Genomic DNA, 15373 nt, shown 5'->3' with positions numbered 1-15373 from the left:
CACAGGCGTCTCATTATTTGTTCAGCAGCTACAGATTATACACCTTGCACCAGGAGTGAAGATGAATTATTCCATGGATACCAGTTATATTATTCAGTGTGATGAATGTGGAAGTAACATGATATGAATGCACTGGGATTGGAGAAATGTATGTAGCATCACCTGCTGGTGAGCAGCTGACAATACATTCAGTGCTGAATTGTGGAGGAAAAATTTAAGAGTCTGTTTCCGTAGTAGACGATCCATCACAGAATAACTTATTTATTTTGTCTGCAAGCTGTAATGTGAGTTTTTTTAGTCTCAGGTATGTATGCAGGTGGTGACCAGAACTTCTCTAGTCACAGAAGGATGTGCGCTGTGGGCAAAATTATATTTATAAGGGCGCAGGTCTACCAGATGTTGCCTAAGGAAAGAAATCCTTAAGCAGGACACAAGGCAAGACTCAGGGAGCGCCGCTTCACAGGAATGCTCGACGTTGTAATGAGTTTAGTCAGTCACACCATCATCGTTTCCCAACTGAGGATGCGAAATGTTTAAGTGTTACATTTACCCAGTTCATGGAGTTGTTTAGTCTTTGCATGCATATGTGTAACAGGCTGAGAACATATTTGCTCATTTTGTGATTAGAAAAGATCAAATGTGTTTGACGAAGCAAAATATGAGGACGGCATAACTGGCAAGTCCTCCACCATGGCTGCTAGTCCAAAACCAACAGGCAGCGGTGCTACTTGGGGGCCTCTGCTCAGGCCTTGTTTTTAAAACTCAGTCCGAGTTTAAGACTGGCCTTCAGAATCACATTTCTGAAAACGTTAAAGTAAACCTGAGAAAATGTGTGAAAGAAAGGAAAAAAAAAAAAAAAAAAAAAAAAAAAAAAGATACACAGAATATTTACATGTAGGGTTTTATTCATTTTTCAACCTACAATGAGCATAAAACTCAAAACATGATCAAGGCTATGACAAAAAATGTAAAACAGGAATAGGATGTTGACTTTACAGCTACTTACATCAACTTTCCTATCATAAGAGTGGAACAAGTGGAATAAAATGAACTGAATTCACATTAAATGTTACATTACTTTATGCTCAATCTTTACACAATTAAAAAAACTGCCTAAAATTGTAACAGATTGGTGATTTTTGGCAAAATTGATATCCCTCACATACCCTTCTTGGAAGAAAAACACTTTTCATTAATTGACTTTAAATACATCATCATAGCATTATCTTCAAGTAACAGATGCGGGAGTTTTTTTTTTTTCCTTGGAACAATCGTTAAATTAAGTTAAAATCAGATGTAGACAGGGCTATGCAGAGTCAGAGGATGCTTGCAACTCAAAAGGATAAAAATGATTGGTTCACATTTACACTGAAAAAGAAGTCCCTGATAGAGGCTGTAAAACAAAATATTCACATTCTGCTTGCTTAAGTAAATATTGAAATGGTTGCAGTATTTTCCCCTTTGCCTGCCCAGACATCCTCTTTCATGCTAAACAATTCAACATAGTCCAGTTTAAAATATTCACCCAAACAGACAGCTTCCATGGTTACGCCCCTCATACACACACATGCACACACACAACTCAAAAGTCGAGCTCACATTTCCATTTCCTTGAAAGGCGTGTGGGTGTATTTAAGGAATTTGATTTAACTTTGTCTATCAAAATATAGAATTCATTAATAATACATGGAAGGGCTAAAATACAGGAGCGAGTGAACAAAGAAAATGATACAAAGCATTTTTTGTTTTTGCTTCTTACAGTAGCTATTAGGACCACAGAGTTCAAAGTTCAGGCATTGTCAGGTTTTGTCCCAGAGGAGGGAGAGAGAAAAGGTAAAAGGGTCTTCCAATTACTGGGACTATGCCTTGATGCTCAGTTGTGGGTATAGTTCAGCCTTGATGCCTGATCTCAGATCAGATGTTTAGACTACCCCAACACCCTCCTGCCACTTCATTATGGCCTCATCATCATCTCGTCTTACCATGTTGCCGCTGTTTTTCTGCTCAAACTGTCTGAAATTCCTTATCAGGTCTGGCCATCGAGCAAAATTCAGTTAAGCTAAAAAACAAGTATCCGATAAAAAAATGAGTGTATCATAGTTAAAACCACAAACTGGGATTTAAAATTCATAGTCCTCATCTGCCATGTCGATGGCCCAGGCAAACTTCTCACGCTGGGTTTTGTTGTAGATCTTCTCAATGGGAATGCCCCACTTCTTGCACCTAAAAAAAAGAGACAAAACCAGACAGAAATTAGGCTGGACAAAGTTTATTATAGCACAATAATCCTCATTGTGTCATTTTGTATTATTTGTGCATCTTTGCTCCCAACAACAGAAGGAAAAACGATTAAAAAAAAAAAATTTAATTCTCTTACCAAGCCACAGAGATGCGAGGGTCCAGGTAGTTGAGCTTGGAAGTGCCGAGGGCAATCTGCTTGTTCTCTTCACGATCAGTTGCCTGCACTTCCAGCTTCATCAGTTGCTCCTCTATCCTCTGAACCGCCTTCTTCTTGGTCTCCACAGTCCTACAAGGAGAAACAGGAAACACAAACAACATGAAGGTTATGCATGTGGTCGACAAGGTCAACCAGTAGATGACATCTGTACCATATTTTCATAAAGATCACTTACTTTTTGGATTTTTCATCTTTGCGTACTTTGGCATCAGCCTTGGCGCTCTTCAGTTCTCTCTTGGCATCAGAAAGCTGGTCCCTTTTAGCATCAATCTAAGAAAAATGAAGGTAATTATGTTAACATTTAACATCTGCAAGAACTTTCTAATGAATTTCAATGCCTTTCCAACAATTCACCTTAAAAGGCATGACTTTGACTTAATAAGTACACTGACGCCTCCAAATTTTCACTCATGTAAGACTCCTATATCTATAATATCGCCTTCATAATACTACAGACATGCAGCAGGAAAGCTCTGAACTGAAGCAGACTTACATTTATTATTTCACAAAAATCTAATACTTGCAATATGACATTTGTAAAATATAAAAAGGTCTAAATCCAAAAACACATCTGATTATTTCCTCCCACATTACAGCCATTGTCGGTATCCATTATTCGGTGTTCCCAATATTGTACATTTGTTGCATTTTGTCTTTAACACATTATTGGGAAAGGCTTTGCTACAACAATGTAGCTTGAGCAAAACATTTAGCAATTTCCCTTTGAGAATGGTGATACAAAGATTAAAGCATCTGGGGATATAAAAATCCAACTTCTACAGCACTGATGATTGAAGGTCAAGTTCTAAGTTTAAATGGCATTTCAGCAAAATCTACCAATGAAATGTAGGATATAAACTTAAAACATCTCAGGTTCAGCAAAAACAAATTCTTGCCAGTCTCAAAAACATTTCCTCACCTTAGTCTGCAGGTTCTGCATAGACTTCTCAAATGTCTTGGGTGGAGCCCTCTGATGGTTACAGAGGATGGCCACAGCCCTGTTGGCCCTGTTGTAGGACAAGATCTTGGCTGGAATGTTTTCCTCCGCTAGAGAGGGACAGTGAGTACAATCAGTTTTCTGTATGCAGAATGACACTGAACAGTAGTCAAGACAAAAACCCACATGAAACACATTTGATTAATTCAAAACATGCAACTCAGATATGTTGTCATGCGTCTTCTCATTTCCTCTAGTTGATTAATCTGGTTTTAGATTCTTTGACTTCAGAAAGCTTTACGAGGTGGAGACATACCACTTGTGAGCTGCTTCAGCTGCTGTTGCAAGGTGATTGATGCGTTGTAGGTACGGAAAACTTTGGCCGTCAGACCGTCCATCAGCTCCTGAAGGTGCTTGTTGAGGATAGAAGTCTGGAAGACCACAATGAGTGCAATCATTATACAAAGAAATTGGTGTTACGAGTGCCAAAGGTTGACATTGTGCTCTAAGTTATTTTGGTAACAGACTTCCTGAATAAAACAATGTAATTGTGAACTTTGTGTCAAGACTACAAAACAAAATGTATAAACCAAATAAGGATATTATAGTTCCCATGTTATGTTTTGCTTACATTCAGGCGATCAAACAGGTCATCATCAGGCTCCTTGTTCTCCATAAACAACTGAAGATTCTTAAATACCTAGAAGAGGCAGAACACATGTAAATACAGAGGCAGTGCTTGTACTCCTAAAAACACAACTCTACAGTGAGATGACTGTCCTTACCCTCTTCTCCACTGGGACTTTGTTGTAGTAGCGGATGGAGTCTTTACCCAGGAAGTCAAACTCCACCACGTACTCTTGACCATCCTTCTCTGGATAGAGTTTGATGTGTTCGACTCTCAGGGAGCAGCAGCCCACAGTGTCCGCAGTCTCTCCTTCCTCCTTCTCGTTACCCGCTCTCAGAGCCAGCTAGAGCACATCAGGACAGCTGGATTAAAGCCGGCTTACAAAGAAATTACACTCACTCCAGCCACTGTTTAAGCACCCGCTAAACCCTCTTTGCAAGTTAGTCATCGTTAAAAAGCAATTACACTAGATTTAACTTCCACAAGCTGTATACACTCCATGTCAAGAGTCATCCATCTGACTCACCTTGTCGATGAAGTAGAGTGCCACAGCCCTCTGTCTGATCCGCATCTCCTTGGATTTCCAGTCTTCATGGTACTGGTTCCTGATGCGGTCCACACATTTCTTCAGTCTGCGGGCTGTTTCATACTTCTGCCAGTCCTTCTCTCCCTGCAAACAAACAACAACAACAAACATGGATAAATGAGACAAGAGTAACTAATGAATTAAAGAGGACCATTTGTGTGTCAAACATGCAGTCACATGAACACACATGAGCTCAAAAGCATTGAGAAACATGACTTAACAGCTTGTCATTAGGATGTTTAATTTCACATTTCAGTTGAGCAATAATTCATTTTAACTGGAATAATAAAAAGGCCTTGAAAAGTTTCAATGAAGTCTACAGAAATAAAATCAGTGCAGATAACACCACTCATAGATTAAAGTTGTCACACGCTGGGCAACTACTACACATCGTTTTAAACAAGGAGCAGAACACAGCTGTCAGCCTACCTTGATCCTGGAGCTGGGGTTCAGCATGATGTACTTAATGGAGCCTTGAATGTTCTCCGTCCACGACACCAGCCAAGTCACCTTGTTGTCATGACGAACCTCTTTCCACTTAGTGCCTGGAGGAGGCTCAGGGTGCTTGGAGTCCCTGTGAGGAGCACATTAATAAAACATTTAATCATTATACCCCCTAAATACAGCAATTCATCAGCATGGGGGGGGGCGGCGGCTTTGCTCACTTGCTGCAGTTGATGATGATGTCTTTAGGCCTGATGCGTCGTTTGAGCATGCCCATCTTGGGATGGTCTCCACGACCACGGAACAGGCCTGGAGGCTCAATGCGGAAGTTTGCAATACGTTCCTTGTGGTTGTCCATGATGCAGTAGCCGTACTCCTGCAAGAGGCGCTCATTCTCTTCTTTTATTTTCTACAAGGAGGAGAGAAATAACAAGTCAGAACTACATCACCACCATCATGATTCAGCGCTATTAAAAAAAAAAAATAAAAAAAAAAAAGTTGATTGTGTAGCACAGCTGATGTATTTTTAACTTTCGATCGGGTCCTAAATTGTGTGGTATCTGAAAACACACACACAGAGCAGCTTACCAGTTTCTCCTCCTTTGACATGGCCTTCCTGGCTTCAGACTGTGCCTTAAAATATTCGCTCATTTCAGAGAAGTTGCACTTCTTCAGGTCTGTGATCTTAGCCTTTTCCTCTGCAGTCATTTCCTGTATCAGAAAACAAACCACATTCAAAAACGGGAATCTTTGACCTTTATAAGACTTCAGACTTTTGTGACTTCGTTCAGAAAATTACGATGGCCATTTTTCCTACCTTCCTCCAATCTTTGAAGAAGTTTTTGCGGAAGATATCCTTTGTGGTGTACTCATGGTCCAGCATTTTTGCAAAGAATGTAGCCACCTCTTCTGCTTCTGGGCTGAGCTTCATGGGTTTACCTAAAATATACAAAAATAGGTGTGTTAACCAGCCATGGACATTTATAGCTACAATCGTGTAGATTTACCATGTCCTTTGATGTAAAAACGTGTACTGTGCCTTAGAGAAACAGAATCTCACCATCATAGTAAAATTTGACATTGCTAGGGACAGGATCATAAGGTGGCGCAAACACCGGCCCTTTGTGCTCCAGAAACTTCCATTTGGAGCCATCTGTGTATCTCTCCTCTTCCCACCTGGAATCAGTCAAATAAGAGTGCAATTCAATGATAAGTTTGAATATACAAGAGGAACAAAATATAAGTTGATACAACAATCGCATGCAAAACATCCACAATCGACCCATCGCCACTGATAACTAGCGTGTATGTATCATACAGCTGGCTGACATGAGTAACTCACCATTTCCACTTCTCCTCTGGCTCTTTTTTTGCTTTCTTTTTTCCATCAGCGACTTCTCCTTTTTTGTCTTTTGTCTTTTTGGGCTTAATGTCCTAAAAAAGGGAAGAGAAACTATTTGAGCTCTTTCACTCCTGGGTGGCCAGAAAAAAATAATTCAGAAATACAAAAAGGTTGAGACTCTGATTCATCAGGTGCTCCTTTCAATTTGTGCTTTCTAAAACACACTGGGTTTGCAGTCTGCTCGTGACCTTTGCTTACCTCATTTTGTTTCCTTTTCTTAGCCTTCTTTTCATTTTCAGTCTTTATTTTTTTGGGCTTGAATTCAGAGCTGAAAAACAATAGCATGTGTTACAAGCGTGACAGATCAGATTTTGTATATTGGCACTATGAAATAAAAACATTAAAAGACATGTAAGAAGTCTAATGGCATAGGCCACTCACTCATTATCATCATCATCTCGTTCTCTCTTTAGAGACCTCTCATGTTTAGGGGAGTGGTAAAAGTCATCCTCAGGCTCAGACTTCACATGTGGTGGGCTGAGGAGGAAAATATACAAATCAGACATGCTTTATAAAAAAATTCATCTGCTGGTATCCTGAATATAGCACTCAAGAGAAACATGGGAGTCCAGACATACCTGGCGAAGCCATTCTCTTTTTCCTTTTTAACTTTACCGTCAAGGGACTTCATCTGAAATGGTTTACACAATGATGTTAGTGGATTATCATTTCCTGTTACAGTTAAGGCTTTTCCCCTTTTCTATATACACATAAAAACTAAATGACAGTCCAGAAGTTGCTTAATATTCCAACTGTGATAATCATGATTTTTTTTTTTTTTTTTTAAACATTTCCATGTCCAGAGGACAGATTTGTCTCCCTATTGTCAAATCATAATTGAAACAAAAACACATGAACAAAAAATAGTAAGCTATAAACAAAGCTCAGTGTCTCAATAGTTGAGGGACATAAATGTGAGCACATGATTTAAAATAGCTCACTAGTGCAGAATAATTCAAACTCAAAAAAAAAAAAAAAAAAGTATTACATGCACAACTATACTGCACAACTTGCATTCTGCCATGAATAATCTGCATGGTAATTCACCTTCTCCCTCTTCTCCTTGTGCTTGTCCTTGTATTTGTCTGTGCTGCCATCTTTGTGCTTCATCTTTTCCTTGTCTCTGTGTTTTTTGTCAGAGGAGTCCTTGTGGTCACTGGAGTTTAAAGAAACACACAAACTATTTATTCAAAAGGGTCTTAGCTTCCACCATTTAATGCAGAAAATACCACAGTAGTCAAGTGGTAAGTCTTGTCCACTCTGACCAGACAGCACATCAGATGTCTGGGCTAAGACGGGAACATGCATTTAAGAAAAGTCTGGAAGCACACACCATACCTGTTGCCATGCTTCAATCTATCCCGTTCCTTATCCTTCTTGTGGTCCTTATGTTTGTGTTCCTTGTCTTTATACTTGTCTTTATGCTTGTGAGAGTCTACAAGAAGAAAACAATGTCACCTACTTTAGAAGTGAACAAGACAGAATGTAATAATCTGAAAAAGGACTGAATAATGTAACTCTTGATTCAAGTATGACCTGTATGAATCTACATATAAGTGGTAAAGACGAACAAGGTGCATTCTCCGTGACCAGGTGCTATTGTGGATGGGTTTAGAACAACAACAATACTCTTATTACATCAACTTAGGAAGCACTCAAAGTCTACTCACATAGCTTACATAGTTTTTCCAAGTAGAGATATGAATTAAATTGCAGCACACAAGGTCTGAACATGCACCACAATCTGATAATGCAGTCTGTACACTGAATATATATTACACAGTAGCACAGCACCTCCTACTGCCCGTATGAGTGTAATTGTTTATGATACACTATAAAAAACGACTGACAGGTTGAAACATGCAATTGAACAAAGTAGTCTTTCACCCTCGCTTTAATCTGTAGGCCGGAGGGGGGGGGGGGGGGGGGGGGGGGGGGGAATTTGCATCTTAGTTTAAGAAAAAAGGCAATTATCAAAATTTGAGCTATCAGCCAAACTTTACCATCTAAAACTCCACATCACACCTACATGTTCTAGGAGGCTGAAGACATTTAAACCAGAGCTGACAGTCTTTTTCACAAATAGGTCTTAAAAACCAAGTTGTCCATATTCCTCTGATAAGTGAGCATGGGACAAACAAAAACAGCTTACGGGTTCAGAGATGAAAAAGTTTCATCTAGTCTAGTCTCTCTAAACCCAAGACAGTTCAACTTATCACTATAAAACTAGATTAATTCACCACATTATTCAGGGATGATTGATTGATTTGATTTGTGTTGTCTTCTCAGACCCAGAGCCAAACAACGGATACATTTCTAATCACTGTTCCTTTTGTGCTCCATCAAACTAAAGAATTTATCTGACAGACTGTTGATTAAGACTCAATTCTACAGTTCACTTCCCAGATTAAATACATACATTGAGAATATATGCCTTAGGTTACTAACTAGGGAATGTATGGAAGGTGTTGTGCTTGACATTCAAAAATGTTATGCATAAAGCACAGTATGTGCTAGTAAATGGATGACAGTGCTGAATACTAAAAAATAAAAATAAATAAAAAGGATGTAATCTATTTGAACCACAACAAAGTGGTTTGTAAAAAGTCAAACTTCCCTGTTAATGCTGCACCCTCTCACAACTAGAAGTAATGCCAAGGCCCTTTATGTTATATGTGTTTTATGTCAGTTGTCTGTATGATCGTGTGAAAAGAAAAAAGAAAGAAAGATGCACAGACAAGCTCAACACAAATCAGTAACTCCATGTTTGGTTTCTTCTAAGAGGGCTGAAGGTTGTAAGTGTTAAAAGCATATAACCTAGAAAAGTACTTAACTGGCTTAAAAAAAAAAATTCTTTGTGTATATTTCTTCAGTATGGGTTTCTATAGCTCAAATTGATAAATGATAATTGCTTTAAAAACTCCAAAAACGTGCTCACTCTTTAGAGTATTGTCATAACCTCCTAGTATCTCACACCCTGTTCAACTTACAACGTGATGATGAATAAAAGTTAATGACTTGACGTGTTGACTGATCCAACTTAAAATGGTCCACTTTCTCCTAGCCAGGGAGAATGTTAACTCCCTGTGGCTGAAATAATAAATAATCTTGGCTATCAAAACGCATTTCATACCGCGTATAAAAAAATTTAAAAAAAACAAAAAAAACAAAAAAACATACTCTTCATGGGATCTTAATGAAGCACTGTGCCTTCGCATTTCTCCTGCACACACAGCCATCTGCACTTCACAGCCTGGGTTCAGCTTGCAGTGCAGTCAGGCCGCTACACCGAAAAAGAAAATGGCGCAGAGACTAAGTCCTCAACCCCCAAACCCTCACTTTCAGGTGGGAAATGTGCTATTAAAAGCTCTCCAACAACAAAATCTAATGCGATAAACTGATAAAACACCTCAAGATGTGTCCCAATAATGATTCGAATTAAGAAAATAATTTATAGAAAAGCTTTTACAGGACCTCCCTTTTGAACAATAGGCGCTTGTGAGTGAGACAGAGGACTTAGTCTCTGGACGCCATTTCTGTCCTCTGCTGATCAAATGCAACGTTACGTTAGTTCTCAGTGAAGACATGTCAAAATCTGAGGAAAATCCCACTTATAACTTATTAGCATCATGTCTTAAAACTTACCATTGACCCGAGAGCCACAGTCAATCTGAAAAATCAAAAACAGATGAGTGTTAAATTTCGTAGTAGCTAACTAGCAGGCTAACTAACTTTGAACTTGCTGGATGTTAAAGCGACAGTTTGTTAGCTGCTCAGCTAGCCAAGCTAGCTCGGCTAGCTCGGCTACGCTGGCTGGTAATATGACTTAGCGGCTAATACCGAAGCTAACATTGGCTAACAGCTAACGCCAAATTAAATGTAGCGTTACTCTACTTTATCTCTGGCTTCACGCCTGGACACATATAACTCTGAAAGCCAACTGGTCAGCATCTTCCCGTCACATTACAAATAAAAATACGATGAAAGCTGTCAGGACGGCTGTTAACAACAAAATTAGTCGGCTTACAAACACACTCGGCCAACGCGCGCTAGCGGACACTCTTCAGTTAGCTAAGTTACCCTGTCAAACCAAACATAAAAACCACAGCAACAAACTCTACGAGATGACCACTAAGTTAGTAATGACATGACAAAATACATTGAACGTTACCTGATCCTCATTGTGGGAATGGTCCCCACTCATTTCCTAAAGCGTTGGTTGATTGTAAAAGAATTTAAAAAAATGAGTAACGTGTATGGTTACCACACACCGGCGAGAAGCTGGCAGAATGAAGAAATGACTCGGTTGTGTAAGAGATTCAAGTCCCAATTGTATAGCAATGCGCATGCGCATCAATTTAAATGGTAGTGTAGCTCCTCCCTTCGACAAAACGTGTTGCTCTTTAGGTCCACGATAGTCACACTCTGTGACGTACACATGTGCCAGGAGCACAAGCTGCTCCAGGCCTAGTGCTCTACTTGATTAATCAGTTTATTGGCTTGTTCGTAGTATGCATTCATTCAACCTTACAGGTGAATGACAGCAAGTGGAAGGAGCACTTTGTATATATTAATAATAATAATAACAACAACAATCATCATCAAAAGAGGTCTGTCCTTTTAACTAATATGACCTCACTCACCCCTCAGACTCAGACTCAGACTCAGACTCTCAACTGTCAACTCATCCATATACACATATATATTTGGCCTCTGGTGCAACAGTTAAACAGGTAGACAGTGCAAGACATAAAATACAAGACATAAAACATAATTGACATAATCTGAACAAATCTATGCATAACATAAAAGTGCAAGGGACAAAGACTGTAGTGAAAAAACAATATAGACTATAAGACAGGACAGTAGTGCAAAGACAATGTAACTGTAAAACAAGACACTAGTGCAAAAGGACAGTGTAAACTGTAAAACAGAAACTGTTGTGCAAGAGAATAATATAAACTAATACTCAGCAGCAGGGAGTTTTTGTAAACATAGTAAACAGATTTCTATCACTCAGTGAATATACATATACAGTACAATGCTCCTTTTAGTCTAGTGGCATTTGCAAAACAAATGAGTGACATCATTTTCATTCATAGTGAAACAAAATGATACAGTATTAATCAGAATCAGAATTGCTTTATTCGCCAAATGCACAATGTACACAGGACTTTGACTCAGTGATACGGCACAGTGAAACAAGATAATAGCAGGATAAGACATAGAAGAGCACTAAGATTGAGTAAAAATGAGAGTAGAAGGAGATAAAATAACCATAAATAAGAATACAAGTTAAGAATAAGAATATATATACAGTTAAGTAATAATGTATACTACATTATGCTACTTATTGCACAGTCCTGGCAGGACAGTTGGGCCCATAATAGGGGTTTTATCGTCCAATACAGTGTTTGTGTGAAAGTTTGTAAGTGTATGTTCGTGTATGTATGTGTGTGTTGAATTGGCGACAGTGCATGGTGGGCAGGCAGGGGATGAGGTCAGAGCTAGGATGAGTTGTTGAGAAGAGTGATGGCCTTAGGGAAAAAACTGTTCATGTGTCTGGTGGTCCTGGCCCTGATGGAGCAGAACCTGTGGCCGGATGGAAGTTTTCTGATGAGGCAGTGAGCTGGGTGTGATGGGTCCGCCACTATCCTACTGACCCGCTTCCTGGCTCTGGCATCGTATAATAATAGAATACTCACCGGCACCTGGCTGTTCGTACGATATGTCTGAGTTTGTCCTCCACCACACAGTGATGGAGGAGGTGAAGGCAGTCTTGATTGTGGCTCTGAACTGGGTGCAAACTTTCGAGGAGATGTTCATCTTCGGGAGCAGTCTGAGTCCTCTGGTGAGCTCACTTGATGATATTAGATGAGTGGGTCTCCCATTTCAGGTCACTGGTGATGGTAGTCCCCAGAAACTTAACAGACTCCACCACCTTTATGGCTGCATTGTTGATGAGTAGTGGGGAATGTGAGGGTTGGTGTTTCCAGAAGTCCATGACCATCTCCACCATCTTGTTGACATTGAGCTCCAGGTTGTTTTCTGTACACCATGCTGCCAGCTGTGACACAGTGTTCCTGTAGGCCAACTCATCATTGTCCTTGATGAGGCCTAGGACTGTGGTGTCATCAGCAAACTTGACCAGCTTAGCGTAGGGGCTTTGTACTCCTCCTTGGCAGATTTGATGGTTCTGTCTAGCCAGCCTAAACGTATCCATATCACCTTCCCTGTACGTATGTTCTTTGTGGCGTCTAAGTTCTCTGAGCTGTTTTGAAAACCAGGGCTCGTGGTTATTGTACCTTATGATGGTTTTGGTTGGGAGGCAGATCTGCTCACAGAAGTTGATATATGAGCATACAGCATCAGCAAATGAGTTGTTGCGGTCCTCAGGGCCTCTCAGAGACTCCCAGACAGTGGACTCCATGCAGTCCTGAAGCATGTCTTTTGCTTCTGGAGTCCATCTCCTTACTGTAGTCCTGGATGGTTTAGCCCTCTTCAGTTGCTGTCTGTATGTTGGGACCATCTGTATTATGCAGTGATCTGAGTGCCCAAGGGATGCATGGGGGATGGAGTGGTATGCATGTTTGATGATGGAGTAAAAGTGGTCCAGTGTGTTGCTGTCGCGTGTGGGGCACATCACCAGCTGTTTGTAGCTTGGCAGTTTATGTGAGAGACTACATGACTTGAAATCTCCCATGACAAGACCTACCAAGTTTGGCCGAGAGTTTTCCACAGAGGAAATTTATTAAGCCAGCAAGTATTGTGCTTCTCGGACGGGGGTTTGCAGGGGGATGACAGACGAAAATGCTCTTGGGGAGTAGTATGATTTGCTCTTGATAAAAACGGATTCTAGGATACTAGAGCAGTGTTGGTATGTGTTTACTGCACTCAAGCACCAGTTGTCATTGATGTAAAAACATAGATCTTTGATGTGATAGCATAGAACACACAACATGAAGAAAACAGTAATAAGAGTTAAGATGATAAAGCCGTCCTGAATAGAAAGGTTTTTAGGCCTTTTTTAAAAGAGTCTAGGGTCTGTGCTGCCCTCACATGCTTAGGAAGGCTGTTCCGCAAGCATGATACAGCAGAGCAGAAGGCTCGATCCCCCATGGTGCAGAGCTTAGTACTGGGGGCCCAGAGGAACCAGCTGCTGATAGATCTGAGGGTACGGGTCGAAGTTTGTGGTATGATCAGTTCCTGTAGGTAAGGAGGCGCATGTCCTTTAATGGATTTGTATGTGAGTAGCAGGACTTTGTAGTCAACCGTGAAGGAGACAGGGAGCCAGTGCTATGAAAACAGAATTGGTGTTATGTGTTCATGTTTTTGCACTCTCGTCGGGATCCTGGCAGCGCTGTTCTGAATGTACTGGAGCTTCTGGATGTTCCTGCTAGGGATCCCTGTGAAGAGCTGCATTGCAGTAGTCAAGTCTTGAGGAGATAAAGGCATGGACAAGCTTCTCTAAATCTGGCAGGGTTAGGGAGGGCTGCAGTTTAGAGATGGTTTTGAGATGTTATAAACCCTTATAACCTGCTTAGGCTGCCTTTAAGGCCTTGGAAAGGTGTTGTGCTTTTAGTGCCTTCAAAAATGGAGGTGCCCAGAATGTGTGGCATGTAACAGATAGGAGCCTGTCCTGCCATGCATAACCTTGAGAGTCAACAGGCCTATCAAATAACAACTCAAAGTGTTTCAGACTATAGTTGATGTGTCATGGTGAATTGAAAGTCAAAAGGCATGGTTCAGACTATAATTAACCACCTGCAATTTCTTTTTTAAAAAAAAGAAAGTATAATTTAACAAGTACAGTCACTTGCCACAACTGGCCTTGCTGATCCTCTTTAGACAATATAAATGTGTATTGTTTTTAATGGGATTCCCAAGCTGGTTGACAGGTGACCACTAAACATCCGTAAATCTGAATCAGCATCTAAAAACACCAGTATTTAAAAATCATTGTCAAAGAACACTGTGTTGCAAATCGTTAAAGCCACTGATATTTCTGATTTTTTTCATCAGCATTGTACCCTCAGACGTTATGTGAATGTATATAACAGTGTGGGTTTATGGGCCTGTATGCACAGTAGTTAGAAAAAAAGTCTATTTTGTTTGGGATGAATACCATTTGCAGACCTGGTGGTGGATCTGAGTGAATGGTGTCCAAGGCAAATTCTTTTTTCTTTTTTGTCCACAGGAGGGCATTACAGTTCATAATATTGCCCAGTAACATTAATTTGGCCCCCCAGAACCTTTTGGCACTATTTTCTCTCTAGACTAGCAATATTTACTTCAGACTTTTAGCTGAAAATGTTTTAAATGCTGTTGATTTAACACTTATAATGACATTATTCTGCTCAATGAAAGGCTGCTAAAATACATGGATAACTGAGAGGCTGTGGTGTATCTGCTGAAGGAGTTTCTGTGAAATTAAAACTCTACGAAATTATTGTGAAAGTAGGCTACACTGGAATCTACTTGTTGAGACCATTTCAGAGTCTTGGGCCAAAATTGTACGTAATATTAATTCTGTAATTATCTTTTTGCCTGATTTTAGGTCCAATAAAATTCTGTTAGTAGCCTACATACTAACATCTGATTTTAAGTATATTAATGAATCTCCCTTCTTGACTCTTCTGCAGCCATTGCACAAATCGATTTTAAAAATTGCAACTGTAATTTTTCTTTACATTTTATCAATGACAATGCTATATTACTGGTTAAGGTGCTGCAGTAACACCTGCACGCAGTGCTATTGTTTACAGTAAAATATAACCATACATGTACTTTTCCCATCCTGTTTTTCAAGACAACAACAAACAAAAGGCATGTAGTTTATATGATCCAGGATGCTTCATCGAGCTTTTTAGTTCATCATTGACAATCCAGACTTCAAATAATGCATCACCACACCAACA

At 39.9% G+C, this 15373-nt stretch overlaps 1 protein-coding gene across 4 annotated transcripts; it reads right to left on the bottom strand.

Annotated features, from left to right (window-relative positions):
* Window positions 1-885: 885 nt before the first annotated feature.
* Window positions 886-10789, bottom strand: top1a (DNA topoisomerase Ia). Of its 4 annotated transcripts, none has more exons than XM_044349094.1 (21): window positions 10627-10789; window positions 10101-10125; window positions 7789-7890; window positions 7503-7611; window positions 7034-7086; window positions 6837-6932; window positions 6654-6723; window positions 6396-6487; window positions 6114-6229; window positions 5871-5992; window positions 5642-5764; window positions 5275-5462; window positions 5039-5183; window positions 4550-4693; window positions 4181-4366; window positions 4027-4095; window positions 3712-3826; window positions 3378-3505; window positions 2634-2728; window positions 2378-2527; window positions 886-2223 (listed from the first exon to the last, which is right to left on the bottom strand). In XM_044349094.1, the coding sequence occupies exons 4-21, from the start codon at window positions 7563-7565 to the stop codon at window positions 2121-2123; spliced, it is 2058 nt and encodes a 685-aa protein (XP_044205029.1). In that variant the 5' UTR covers window positions 7566-7611; window positions 7789-7890; window positions 10101-10125; window positions 10627-10789; the 3' UTR covers window positions 886-2120. The 4 variants fall into 4 exon arrangements, with proteins under 4 accessions (XP_044205029.1, XP_044205027.1, XP_044205030.1 ...); XM_044349092.1 differs by having other exon boundaries at window positions 7794-7890; XM_044349095.1 differs by having other exon boundaries at window positions 7794-7890; window positions 10727-10775.
* Between the last annotated feature and the right edge of the window lie 4584 nt (window positions 10790-15373).

Source organism: Thunnus albacares, chromosome 4, assembly GCF_914725855.1.
Source record: "Thunnus albacares chromosome 4, fThuAlb1.1, whole genome shotgun sequence".
NCBI classification, from domain to species: Eukaryota; Metazoa; Chordata; class Actinopteri; order Scombriformes; family Scombridae; genus Thunnus; species Thunnus albacares.
This window is presented reverse-complemented; position numbering and strand designations above follow the sequence as displayed.